The 14,504-nt window shown below is 37.4% G+C and overlaps 1 protein-coding gene across 2 annotated transcripts in view; it reads left to right on the forward strand.

Moving 5' to 3' along the window:
• Window positions 1-299: 299 nt before the first annotated feature.
• git2a (G protein-coupled receptor kinase interacting ArfGAP 2a) overlaps window positions 300-14,504 on the forward strand; it is a 38,487-nt gene continuing 24,282 nt past the window's right edge. Inside the window, exons 1-11 of one of the 2 annotated variants that reach the window (XM_073860834.1) lie at window positions 300-964; window positions 8,601-8,734; window positions 9,481-9,593; window positions 9,733-9,838; window positions 11,911-11,997; window positions 12,078-12,208; window positions 12,337-12,431; window positions 12,624-12,669; window positions 12,998-13,049; window positions 14,128-14,200; window positions 14,331-14,428. In XM_073860834.1, the coding sequence (XP_073716935.1) occupies window positions 883-964; window positions 8,601-8,734; window positions 9,481-9,593; window positions 9,733-9,838; window positions 11,911-11,997; window positions 12,078-12,208; window positions 12,337-12,431; window positions 12,624-12,669; window positions 12,998-13,049; window positions 14,128-14,200; window positions 14,331-14,428 (1,017 nt within the window). In that variant the 5' untranslated portion in view covers window positions 300-882. The remainder of the gene's footprint in view (window positions 965-8,600; window positions 8,735-9,480; window positions 9,594-9,732; window positions 9,839-11,910; window positions 11,998-12,077; window positions 12,209-12,336; window positions 12,432-12,623; window positions 12,670-12,997; window positions 13,050-14,127; window positions 14,201-14,330; window positions 14,429-14,504) is intronic. The other variant, XM_055198686.2, reaches the window with a different exon arrangement.

The following is a 14,504-nucleotide window of genomic DNA, read 5'->3' on the forward strand; positions in this document are numbered from 1 at the left end:
GTTTATAACATATATAAATATTGGAGAAATTATTATTTCTGCTTTAATATGGGCAGTCCAAACGTCGGACTGGACCAACTATGTAGAAGGGGGTAGTTATGCTATAAAATCTCTGGAGAAATTCAAAAAGTGAAATTTGGAATAAATGCATTATAATTACATTAAAATCAACAAATAAAGAAAATATTTACATTTAAAATAAGGAAATATCTTAAAAATTCATCTTGTATTTCATGGTACCGTCTAAAAAAATTCGCTTGTGCGCACGACGCCACCTCAGGAGATCTTCAGCAAATCAGGAACGACAGAATCACTTCTGCGCATGCGCCGTATTCTATACAGGTCGATCGCGTCCTGCGTTGAATTTCACTTGCGGTGGTCTCACTCTGACTCATTTGACAGTTAGTTTATAAGTGTACTCAAATCGTGAATGGATTTATGATGTCGGAATTTAATTTTCACTGCAATCTCCTCACTGCCTGTGAATAAACATGCACGAAAATGGAAAAAATACAACGCGGGTTGCACTCTACTGTTTCCCCACTGCGTGTCAGGCAACGCTAAAAAGCTGATTTATTGTTACTTAAAACTGAAATGTAAGGTCAGGGAGGGCAGATGGCACTCTATTGCGTTCTGATGTGTTCCTGGCGGGTATTTATTTCCGTAGTGTAGTTTTAAATGCTTCATGGCTCGTCTGTCCTAATTTCATGATAGACAGACAGACATACATTATTTCTCATAACGTACAGCAGCCAGACGCATGCACGCGCTACTCTCTCTATGCACGTTTGCTTCGGGTATGAGATCCAAATGGATGCAGTCGTTATGGTAAAGCTGTTCATGTTTTGAATTTAGCCGTGGACGATCTGAGGTTTATGCTTAATGGTGATAAAGACTTTACCCGAGGCAAGGATGTCGAAACGGCTGCGAAATAGCGAACTTTGTGCGGATTGCAGCAATTCGGGTGAGTATATCAATTTTACGAGAGATTTTTAATAAATACTCTTACAACTTGAATTGGGCAACCAGATAAAATGAATAGCTTACTAAACTAAAACATAAATAGTTAAATGAATATCACATGCATATTTTAAAAACAATACAATAGATTCGGGTTTTAATATGAACACGCATCGTCATTAATAAATGTACTAACGTTAATAGGCTACTTTTGTTTTAGTGTGACGTACACTAGCGGTGTCTCAAAACCTAAGCTACCTATTAATACCGCATTTTTAGACAAAAATTGTTTCACATGCCTCCTGAAATACTGCATGATGCCCATGAAATGCTGTGGTTGCTTGGTTTTGAGACACATGTGTAGTTGACTCAACTCTATGGGTCTTTCTCCATTCACAACCTCAAATGATGATGCAAGCTTGTGATCAATTTCACTGTTTTCTTGGCCATTTACTTAACTTAACATCCTTGTCTAGGAATAAGTAGATACATGTGTATATCCTAGAAACATTTCTGACATTAAAAATTATGAAGTCTGATTCAGTCCTCCTGTTACTTGACTTTTGATTTCAAGTTCATCCTCAGTTTCAGGGTGAAAAATTTCTTAAGAATCCTCATAGACCTTTGCCAAATATCATGTTAATGGGAAAGACCTGTTTTGGTGCTACAACTATGAATCATTGCTAACATTTTGCCAGACAGTTGTTTTGTTATGTTCAGTGTTTCAGTTTTCTCCTCGTGTGTCTCATTGATTTCCCTTGATTAGTTACGCCTCAGCCACCAGCTGGCCTGGGCTGCCCCGGCCTGTCCATGTCGCGGAACAGTTGTTGTTAGGGTGTAAATATTTTTAGTCAATCTAGACTAGGGTTTTATTTAGCTGCTGCATGAGTTAATGGAGAAGAGAAGCACTGGGCTGAGAGAGAAAGAAAGAAAGAGAGAGAGAGACAGGTGCTTGATTTTGGCCTTTGGCCTCTTTGCAGCTGTCGTTTGATACTTCCTGTGTGTGAAAGGAAGTGACTTTTTCTTCTTTGCAACACTCAGCTCATCAGTGGATCAGTCTTAAATGTAGAGAGCTGATCTTCCTGTCAGTGCGATACATAGAGTCGTAATACAATACATCGCTCACGTTGACTGTAAAATCCAAATTAGTCAGTGACTTCATGACAGTCAAGGCTGTCTCCAAAATAGACCCCTATACCATCATTCCCTATTCCCTACTTTAGTTTGCTAATATTGTCCACTTAAATTAGGGAATGAAAGTAAGTGAGTGAATTCCGCCACTAAAGCCAGAAGTATGTTTAGGGCTGTCATGGTTATGAAATTTGGCTGACTGTTAATTGTCTAATAAATTATGACGATTAATTGTCTGTTTTATTGCTTTGACATTTAATCCTCGTACTCTTTTTTTTAATTTTTGTGTTCATGAAATAATTTTCACACATTGTTGTGATTATTTAAATTAAATCTTTTGCAAGGTTTATCTGGCAGTAAATATTAATACACATAACACATATTTAAAAGTACTCTGATACTGTCTCGTTTATACAGGCGCTGCAGCTCCCCCTTGTGTTTTTTAGAGAGATGTGCAATCATTGTGGTGATATGAAATCATCGCGATGAGGTCAAACAATTGGGATGAGACGATTATTTATTCATTGTGACTGCCCTAAGTATATTTCAGTTTTTACACGAGGGTCCACGTACAGGATAAGCACTGCAGGAGTTTTGTAACCACAGGCATTTTGTACACGTTAGAGATGCTCCGATCAGCATTTTTGGGGCCGATCACCGATTACGATCACCAAGATCATGATCTGCCGATCAGTGCCGATCACAGGATGGCAGTGGAATGGGAATCTTTTATCTATAATCTAGCAGAGTTTGCACCATTTGTAGAAATGAAACTAACTATAAATTAGGTATATTATTGTTTTAATAGAGAATCAAATAAATAAGCACAACAAAGATTTCTTCTTGCAAAGAGAAATGTAATATGCCTTTAAAAAGGTTTATGTCTGTTGAAAGTAATTAAAATAAAACACTGCACAGTCTTTACTGTATGAATTAAATATACACACATTCGTATGAAGTACAACAGTTCTTCACTGATGAGTAGAGAGTAATTTTATTGAGAGATAAATTAGGATACTGTAGCTTTAAGACGTGGGAGAGATCGTTCTGTTCACGTGCACTGATGACAGGCTGCTGTGTATGCGTGCGGCGGGTGTCCGCAAACAAGAGCAGCTGTGAGGAAAATGGAAGTTTAAACCTTCAAAACTTTAAAACGAATGCAAGGAATAAACTTTCGGCATGATGATGCAATTGTCCGCGATAGATATGTGTTGTATACGCTGTTTGATTAGGGATGTGAAGACGCATCGCGCTGAGGACCGGAGCACGTCCTCATAGAAAATAACAAAATGCAGAGAGAGAACAGGGGTGCAAACTTGTCACCTTTCGGCGAAATTCGCCGTTTTTTGATACGAAATAGGTCATTCTTGTGATTCGTCTAGATCCGATGAGTTTTTGAAAATGAGGGGTGAGGGGGGTCTGCGACATGGTAGCAGTAAATGAAATTATGAAAATCATGTCCAGCTATTGTGGTAACGATGTCAAATTACTAGCCAGTTTGGCGGGTTATGTTTTACAATTTATAGCCACCTCATTTGCTGCCGAAGTTTAAGCAGTCTGCAGATTGAGTGCACATACTTAACTCGTAGTATTTTCTCATTTGAGGTTACGCGCCCACGTCACGTTGCTGTGCGCGTGGTCATAAAGCTTAACATTTGTTCACGCACCGCAGTTTTAAGTTAAGTGATTTTAAGCCGTTGACAACAGTGCTATATGCGCTATATACCTGTTTCTGTTTAAGAGGAGTGTGCAAGCCGCGTATCCGCTTATATAAGAGCGCTTGTGTCTTGTCACCTTTTTCACCCCTGATGAGTTTGCACCCCTGGAGAAATCCAAATCTGCACGTCACACATGAGCAACGGGTTACAAAATGCTCGCACTGTGTAAAAGGTCTCTAATTGCAGCCGCATCAGGAACGCAATGATGACAAAAGTAAACAGAAAGATCGGCTCATGAGATCTGCAAATTTAGCGAGTGCCGATTGCGTCACTTAATGCCGTTATCGGCCGATTACGATCTGCGGCCGATCGATCGGAGCATCCCTAGTACACGTAGGTCGCATATGCCATAGAGGAGAATGTAGTATGTAGCCAAAGAAAAGGTATTGAGGTTTGTCACACTGCGCATGCGTCAAATGTCTGTGTTCACGTACGAGTCAAATAAACTATGGCTGTGTCCGAAACGGCATACTGTGACAGACAGTAGGTACTGAATTAGATTAAAGGGCACCTTTTTCATTGCTAAAACAATGTAATTGTGTGTGTTTTTGGTATAATACAATGCGTTCGCAAGGTTTATGGTTCAAAAACACATTATTTCCTGCCAATCTGTACGTTGTGATTGGCTTGAATACCTCTGACAACAGCCGGAAATGTGACGCTCCTTACCATGTTTAAAAGATTCGGTCACAATGCAATGCTAACAGTAGTTTACTTACAGAGTCCAAAGTGGGAGGAATTATGATAATGTCGGTCTTGTCTACATCACCAATCCCAGGTAGTAAACTGTTCCCTACAATCCATGTGTTTGTTGTCCAAGAAAATAGATTTACAATGGATGACAGTATCCTGCTGCTTTCTGTGTCAGAAATGTTCATTACACACAATAGATGAAAACTCCTCACTACTATTAGTATTAACTGAATAAATTTTGCAGCTGCACATTTAATTCATTCAGTGAGGACTGTGCAGTGTATTATTTGTATTTATTGCTATTGTTAAATCATGTTCACAGACAATTTCATAACTAATATATTTACATTTAATACAGATGCCTGAAAAGTAAAACAAGATGAAAGTCTTATGGTTAAGTGGAAAAATTAAAGATTTGGTTGCTTGTCATTTTTATAGTGACAGCCAAAATACATCGGCCTATATGTAGCCTAATACATAATTATCCAAAGATGATGAAATTGTGGACAAAAAAGGTAGCACAAATTCTGTTATATGGAAGTGGTTTGGCTATCTAAAAAAACAGACGAGGCACAGATTAAAATTTTATTTAATGAACCCTCATATTTTTGTGGCTTCAGTCATTGTTGGCATACTCTTTTAAAGCTGGAAGCATTAGCATCTTATATTAAAATCGTATATCGTTATCGGTCAACATGGATTTTTTTTCGAGATCACATTTTTGCCATATCGCCCAGCCCTAGTAGGTAGTATGATTATGGATAGTATGAATGAATTCGGACGCACTACATCCGCCATGTTGATGCATTACGTGACACATGTCGTCATATAAACAAGTTTATTGTTAACTAGAAATGACGTTAAACAAGCGCAATTTAAGCACGAGGGACAGCCATTTAATATGTATTTGCATTTGAATAGAGCCACGTTACCGCATTCAGTACCTGGGTGATTCTCACGAAAACTTGGTTGTAAAAATGTCAAGCGTAAAAATGTCAAGCATGAAAATGTAAAAATTGCTTAAATTTACTTTTTTTCCCACCAGACATTGAAAAACAAAGTCTGGAGTAAATGGGAACATTAATTTAAAAACTTTTACTTATCATTTAACACTTTTTGTAACATAATTTAAAAAATTAGTCCTAAAAAATCTCATTACCACAACAGTCAGAAAACATCAACACTGACAAATTTTAAAAAATGAAATGACGAACCTGAAAGAACATAATTTGGAGATTGTGCACATGCATTTAAAATCAAAGTATTATGCTTCTATTAATTAAATTAACATTTAATAAGCATCTGTTGCGGTAATGATAATCAAAATGTTGTGTAAGCATTCTGACAAGACAATATTTCAAATTAACTGTAAAAAAATGATCTTACCTGGTAGCCATCTTGAAGTAACTGGTCCATGTGCTTGGTCACTCAAAATCAAACTTTATTAAAATTCTGTATGTGTGCTTAAACTGTTCTCAAAAAGTGTTGCGGAGGATGAGAACATCAGGCATGGACACATCATTTTCCTAATTTTTCTTCATTATTATTATACATGAATATTCAGTAAATATTTTTTCTGTCATCTAAAGTAGTCTAGCAAAACATCCATTTATTTTTTTCTTAATATTTTTGTGTTAATTTGATTAAATTACAACATAACGCATGTTTAAACACAGGTGGACACATTGCGGTAATGAGAATTTCAGCAGAAAATGAGATACAATTTACAATTATAAATTCTTATGTTGAAATCATACATTGTGCAAGGTAGAACACAGTATTGTGTTAATTCTGATGCTTTTTAATGTTACTATATTACACATTTTAAAGCTAAAATCATTAGTGCCGTGGTGTTTCAATGGTTTCGTGAGAATCACCCACCTACTGTCACAATATGCAATTTCGGAGCACCCGTTGAGTGTACATCAGTTGTACACTCATTATTTCGGTGCATTATGATATTGAAAAAGTGAACTGGATAATGTCCATTATTAGTACAATGCTATATTTTCCTGCACACCTGAAAATAAAATATAAGTATCCAAATATGTAAAGAAATGTGTGTCAAAATTATACAATTTAAGCTATTAGTTAAGAAAAAACTACAACAGAGGAGCCTGTTATGGCTGTTGAGTGAAAATAAAATCAAAATTCTCAGTTCTTGGAATTTCAAAATCTCCCATGCACAGGCTTGCATCATTGTTTTTGAAGGAAGTGAATGTGCAAGTTGGCCAGAGTCTGCCCTTGGGACAAATTGGGGGAAGGGTTGCAATAAATGCAATGCCGAAAATACAACCACTGACTGCTCAGACGTATTAGTCATAGACCCAGTGTTGATGTCTCTGGTTTGACATCATGATTTAGTAAAGGCGTGAGCATTTGTGACATATTCTTTTCTTAGTGCTTGAATGTCTGTGATGGATGATGGCCACTAGTGACGAATATTGATTTGTGACTCAGACCTGTAGTGGAAGAGCTCTGATTGGTTGATATTTGAATCTGAGATTTCTGAGGTTCTTGGTTTCCAATCAAACGCTATGGTATTTTGGCACACATATACCTGTCACTTAGTAACATGGCTTTAATAATACAGTATGGAGCCCAGTGTTTGTTTTTATATGTAATTCATATTTATCCTGAATTAGCATTTACCAAATTATTGATTTTGCATTTACCAAATTATCATGTTCATGGCCATTTTTGTTATTGTGTTGGTTTCCCACTTATCCAGTTAACCACTGCAAAAGATCACCCTCCCAAATAATCTACTCTAGTAAAGTAGAGAAGCCGCTCAGTAGTGTTTCCCAGTCATCTGTTTTTACCCTGGAAGTAAAACTCAGCTCACTTGTTGTGGTTTTTGCATGCGTACGAAAGAGGAAGTTGGCGCATTTACAGTCATGCATAAAACGATGACATTCAACTCTCACTACATTGGCCTTATAAGGAAGAACTGAGACACATTTGTTGTTGTCTTTACATTGCGCACATATCAGTTGATTAAAATAGCATGAGTACCTATTAACAACTACTGGGTTGAATACTAAAATATGCTATATGAAAATAAAAATCTAAGCCAATTTGAATTTTATTGTACGCTGAACTGAAACATATTTCAGTTTTGTACGTTCAGCGTTGTTAAAAGTGTGTTTTCCAGCCATACAGCTGCATTAGAGTTATTGTACATTTATGCATTTGGCAGAAGATTTTTATGGCAGTTGTCTTTAGAGTTCTTCATCAGTGTGTGTGTGTTTCCTGGAAATCGAACCCAAAACCTTTGCACAGCTTACGCAATGCACTACTAATGGCGCTTTTCCATTGCATAGTACCCCACGGTTTAACTCACCTCACTTTGGCTTGGTTAGCTTTTCCATTGAGTTTAGTAACACTTCAGAGTGGGAGGGATTATAGGCGTGTCGTTATATTTGCGCTGCCTACTGCTGTGACATCATACAAGTGAGAGCGTTGTTGGAATGCTATACATTCCCATACGTTCATTTATTTCTCATTTCAGCCACAAATTAAAATTGACCACCACAAATAGATGTTTGTACATCACGTTTATCACTACCGCTGTCTCACATGACAGTTTCTGTACAAACACCTGTGGCGTCAGTCAATGTGATCCGATGAGCCACATTTAAGTTGCATTTAAGCATATGCACGCCGCGATTGTGCCACCACAAACTGCAAGTCTGGAAAAAAACAGGTATGGTGTTCCTGATTTTCAACCTGTGGATGTTTTTCATTGCTAAAAGGGAGTTTGGGAACTTACAGCAAAGCACAGATGACAACAGGTTTACTCGAGACAGCGCAAGCTAGCACAAAGGTAAAGCTAATCTTTTACATTATAGTGATGACACTGGTAGTGATGATTCTCTCAGACCAACGTTTTGGTATCAGCTCGGCTCGCTTGGAATCCCAATCAAGGTGATACTAAAAAAATGTATTGGGTACTACGTACTGCACCCAGTGGAAAAGCCCCCAAAATAAGGCTGACCCGACCCAAACCGTTGGGTACTATGCAATGGAAAAGCGCCATAATTGAGCTACACACACTGACCAATCATCATCAAGCTGTTGGTTTCTTGTCATCCACAGATCCTCGCTGGGCATCTGTGAACAGAGGAGTTCTGATATGTGACAATTGCTGCGGCGTTCACCGCAGTCTGGGTCGCCACAACTCGCAAGTGCGGCATTTGTCACACACACCTTGGCCGCCCACCCAACTGCAGGTGAGCCCACCCTCACAATTAAATACTCATTCATTGGGTTTGTTTTATAGACTGGCCTGCATGGATGTTTGAAGACTACTTGAATGCATCTACCGATACCAATGAATGCATCTACTGATACCAATAGTTTTGCTTATTACTCCTTGTTTCAAATTATGGTGTGAAATCTTAGGAATGCAGAGCGTACAAACTGTACTTCGGTTGTCATTGTGACCCATTCAAAAAAGCTTTAATTAAATTAAGAGTGTGGGTCCGCATTACTGGTGTGTTTTATGTTGTAGAATAAAACGTGAAAATATCTTGGGCATCTTATGTTATCCCATAATCTTATTAAGGGAGATTAACCAAACCCCCATTTTAAAAACCCATTGACTTCTGGACATCATCCTTGTGGCATTCTATAGGTAATGTGCTTCTACAGGTTCTTTTCTTTACACCTGTTTAGGCACCTGACTGATGGCTTTCATTCAATAATGTCACTTTTGGTGTAATGTGTCCAAGTAGTAAATGTTTTTTGTCACCAGGCAGCTAAGTTCCCCTTGCACATTCCTATTTTAAGATTAGTGTTTTTCAGAATCAGTAAATCGAGTCCTTTGAACATTTTTTTAAAGAGGTTTGTTTGCAAGACTCATTGCAAGGGCCATTACACCAGTAATTTAGTCAAAGACATTTATAGAGCACGCTGTCATGCTGAATTTTTGTTTCATGATGTGTTTGTATGGCCCACGTTTCTTTCTCACCTACAGATGGTGCAGATATTATACAACAATGGTGCTAATGCAATTTGGGAGCACACACTGCTGGAACCCTCATCCGTAACGAGCGGAAAACGCAAACCCAATCCTCAGGATAAACTCCAGTGAGTTGCTTTTAAAAACAAATTAAACATTGTAATGACAAATTAATTTTGGCGAAAAAAACGGAGATACTGCCATCTCTTCCAACTTGACAATGATTGACTGGATGTAATAGTTGTATTTGTTTCTTCCTCTGAAAAGTCCCAACAAGGCAGAGTTCATCAAAGCAAAGTATCAAATGCTGGCTTTCGTTCATCGTCTACCTTGTCGAGATGATGACAGTTCTGCAGCCACAGACCTGAGCAAGGTATTGAAAGTGATTCCTGTAAAAAAAAACAAAAGGGAGGGGCGTTCACACTTTAACTCTTTCCTGCCATTTAAAGGTGCAGTGTGTAATTTTTAGAAGGATCTCTTGACAGAAATGCAAAATAATATACAAAACTATATTATCAGTGGTGTATAAAGACCTTTTTATAATGACCCGTTATGTTTTTATTACCTTAGAATGAGATGTTTTTATCTACATGCACGAGGGTCTCCTTACTTGGAAGTCGCCATTTTGTGCCGCCATGTTTCTACAGAAGCCCTTATCGGACAAACTTTTTTTGCTAAGTTGTCTCCGTCAATGACGTTTTTTCCGGTGGCGGCTACTGTAGCTTCTCTATGCGTTTCAAAAGCGGGTGGTGAGCAGTGGACTGAGCCGTTGGTTGCAATTCGCAACCTCACCACTAGATGCCACTAAAATTTACACACTGCACCTTTAAAAAAAATAAAGTTTCTATCCAGCACCAGCTTTTTTGATTTTCACAAAAGTGTAGTGCCTTCCAGATTTTTTTAAATATATAATCATACAACATATCAAATGAAAGAACAGACCCTTTGCTTTCAAACTAAATAAAATGTTTCATCATATCTTCATTTGTTCTCTTTTATCACCTCTCAAATATGAATAGGCTTTTTTAAAAATACCAAATGTTGAGATAATTGCATTTTTGTAAAGGACTTTGTTAGAAATCAGATTCGAATCGATGATCAAAATATACACAGAGTTTTACTGGTTTCGGATCAGTGGAGGTATCAGTGTTTAAAAGTTGGATGAGAGCGCCACCTAGTGGATAATGGCAGAAATATGGATTTCCGTAAAAACTCGTTATTGGCAGGGAAGCATTTTTTCTTAATTGACGAGATAACTCGTCAATGGTGGGAAAAGAGTAAAAAATAACTAACTATTTTAGCATTCACATTTAATGAATAATAATTAACGTTAATTCTACAACATTCAGGAATCTGCAGAGATAATTTTTTTGCAGTATGTTTGTCTTTCATCAGCTGAAATCGAAACGCTCTGAAATGGATCCCAACAATATCATTACTCGTATCTATATTGTTATTTTTGCTGTGTAGACGCCGCTATTCTCCTTCATTTTTTAATAATTTTTATAGTCATCATTATCGTACATACTATTGTGAAGGACCCTTAACACTTTGTATTCTGCATTCCCCTAGGTCTCTATTTTTTTAATAATTTGTGCATCCTTTATGGTAAATTTTTTCATGGGTGACATATATTAATGAATTGCACAATTGACTCCCTGATAAGCCCCACCCTAAAAACAGTACAGACTTTTCTTATATTGCCAGCTGTTCTTATCCAAGGTCTAAAATCTATGGTAATGTTTATTTATCCAAAAAGGTGTTGGATGAGAGTGAGACTACAATCTCAACAGCTGTTTATGAGCCCTGTTTACTCATTGCATGCATGCTTTTATACATTTACGAAGCACACTACATTCTCCAGGCTCACGACATCCCTGAATATTTTACTGATTCATAAAATATGAACCGCTGTCTGATCATCTGGGATTTCCATAGTTTTAAAGCACAGTGTGAGTGAATATTTGTTTTTTGTTTTGTTTTGTTTAAGCACGCTTTGACCCGGAAGCGGTGCTGTCAGACTTAACAAGCAAATTGGGTACCTCGATACATGCAGTATTTTTTATTTTTCTAATCTTGAAGCAGCAGTATAAAACTTTTGAATAAAAATAGAGTTTATAAAAACAATGTTTAAGTTGAGCTGTCAGGTACGATTTCACTGGAAATGACAATTTGACCCAAATTGACTTCAATCCACGGCAAGATGAGTCTGTAAGTAACTTGCACTTTTATGTTTTAAGCTGAGATTGGGATATACCGGCAAAAGTTGTGCATTGCGGATTTAAACTATATCTATCATCAGCATTCATTACAAAATGAACACGTAGGCCGGACATAGCAACAGTAACTAGGGGGTGGGGCTTATCCGAGGGTCATTTTAATCCATGTTGACATCGGCATATACAGAGCTTTCTTTATTGATGTACATTTTCTTTGTTTCAAAAGCAACTTCACTCAAGCGTTCGAACCGGCAATCTTGAGACTTCTTTGCGGTTATTGTCGCTCGGAGCTCAAGCCAACTTCTTCCACCAGGTAAAAACTTTTGTTCTCTCATTTTATCAAATTGTTTAGTTGCTCAATGCTTGATTTTTTTCCTTTATTTATCTGTACAGGAAAAAGGAAACGCACCCCTGCACGTAGCAGCAAAGGCGGGGCAGGTATGTCAGGCTGAGTTACTGTGTGTTTATGGGGCAGACCCTGGAGCTCCGGACTCCAATGGCAAAACGCCAATAAACTATGCAAGGTAATCAATATGTTACTATATATAAATATATATATAAATTTTATGCTATATATAATTTTCTGTAATATCTATTATGAGCAAATATCTTGATTAGACACTGCTCACATAGTTGTGTTGTTTGCAATTAGGCAGGCCGGCTATCAGGACCTAGCAGACCGGCTGGTGGAGATACAGTATGAGCTTACAGACAGGCTGGCATTCTACCTCTGCGGGCGAAAGCCTGGTGAGTCTACATGCTGGTGAAGATCTGATGTTTTGATATCTATGTTGAAGCAAGATTAGCACCCTTCTTACATAGACAGATTGGGTATTCAAAGTGCCAGATGGTTCAATAAAATGTCTTAATGTTATTATCAGTTGTAAATGTGCACAGTGCTAGTGTCTCAATACTGTGAATACACTTTCTGTGTTTTAGATCACAAGAACGGACAACATTTTATTATACCACAGATGGCAGACAGGTAATACTAATTCTTTATCTGTTACGTTCTGTTAAGATAATAGTGATGTCAGAGGTGTTTACTGCAGAGACGCATTCTGGGATGTGCTCAGTCATGTTTAGGAACTTGCTGACATGCATCTACTGATCACACCTCAGATTGTTCCTCTACACGGTCAAAATGCCAAATCTTTATGATTGATGTTATGTTTTGTTTTGTTCATTGCATGTTGTTCTGTTTCTTGCTGTCGCTGATGGAAAAGAAATGTGTAAGTATTTGCCACTGAGAATGACAATTGAAAATCAGTTTGTGTATTATGGTTGACTATATATATTTGACTCTTTTATAGCAGTGCGGAGCTATCAGAATTTGCAAAAGCTGCAAAAAGAAAACTGCAGTCTGTAAGTCCTTTTTGTGTGCTTGTTTATTCTTAAAGGGGTCAAATAATGCGATTTGTTGTTTGTTTCATTGGAGTGTTAAAAGCTGTTCATGCATATACAGTAGAAAAACTCAAAAATATATTATTTCTAAAAGTGAAGACTCATTCACCCCAAAACCATCTCTGGATCATTTTTGCACTTAAAGGGATAGTTCGGCCAAAAATGATATTAAACCCATGATTTACTCGCCCCCAAGCTGTCTGTGATGCATATGTCCATCATTTTTCAGACAAACACATTTTCATTTATTTTAGAAAATGTTTTCGATCTTTCAGTTAATCAAATGTAAAGTTACGGGGTCCACGTCCTTCAAGTCCATAAAATGTGCATCCATCCTTCACAAAAGAAATCTATTGGATTTTCTCGTTGTCTAGTGACATATCAGGGCCATTTTATGATTAATTGAATTAAAAATTTTTAACATACTGTTCCTTTAACTAAAAATGTGTTTGTCTGAAAAATGATGGAAATATGCATCTCGGACAGCTTAGGGGTAAGTAAATCATGGGTTTAATATCATTTTTGGCTGAACTATCCCTTTAATAAACCACATACCTTCTTCTATGTAGATATCAGGGAACAACGTTATATATTATTTCAATGCATTCTTTGACACTTTTAAGCAATTACATTACAGTATATATGTAGTTTCTGTAGCTCACTTTGTAAAGCATTGTGTTAGCAATGCAAAGGTCATGGATTCAATCCCAGTAAACACGCATATACTAAATAAAAATAAAGCTTGAATGCACACTTCCACTGGATAAAAAAATCTGCCAAGTGCGTAAAAAGAGACAGATAAGGCTTCTCGGGTCAGATGTGGTTAACTAAAAGAAACCTTAATCTGACAGCATCTATTATAGATGACATATGCTCTTCTTCTAGGGAGATTTTGAGAATAAAATTCTCAGAAAGCTCAACTAGTAGAATATGGCATCAACATCATTGGGTTGGATCCCATTAATTAATCAATTATATAGGAACTTGAATGCAATTTGGTATAAAGTAAACTCATTCAGCTCTGTTAACATCATTTCAGCTCAGCGATCATTTGTTTGAAGAACTGGCAATGGATGTGTACGACGAGGTGGACAGAAGAGAGACAGATGCAGGTAAGATCACTGTGATATTTAGCTTTAATAAACAACAGGAGAAATATATAAATTCGACATGATTGTAGTCCGGTTTTCTAGTGTAAAGCATTACTCTTTTTAAGCATCTTCTCTCGTGTGTCTCTTGCAGTCTGGCTGGCCACACAGAACCACAGCGCCTTGGTAACAGAGACAACAGTTGTGCCTTTCCTTCCTGTAAACCCCGAGTATTCATCAACACGCAACCAGGCGAGTGCTGAACAGACAGCAAATATACAGTCACCAAACTCACATTAGCAGGAAATCAGACCTCTCACTTCAGACA

The sequence above is a fragment of the Misgurnus anguillicaudatus genome, chromosome 22 (assembly GCF_027580225.2).
Source record: "Misgurnus anguillicaudatus chromosome 22, ASM2758022v2, whole genome shotgun sequence".
NCBI classification, from domain to species: domain Eukaryota; kingdom Metazoa; phylum Chordata; class Actinopteri; order Cypriniformes; family Cobitidae; genus Misgurnus; species Misgurnus anguillicaudatus.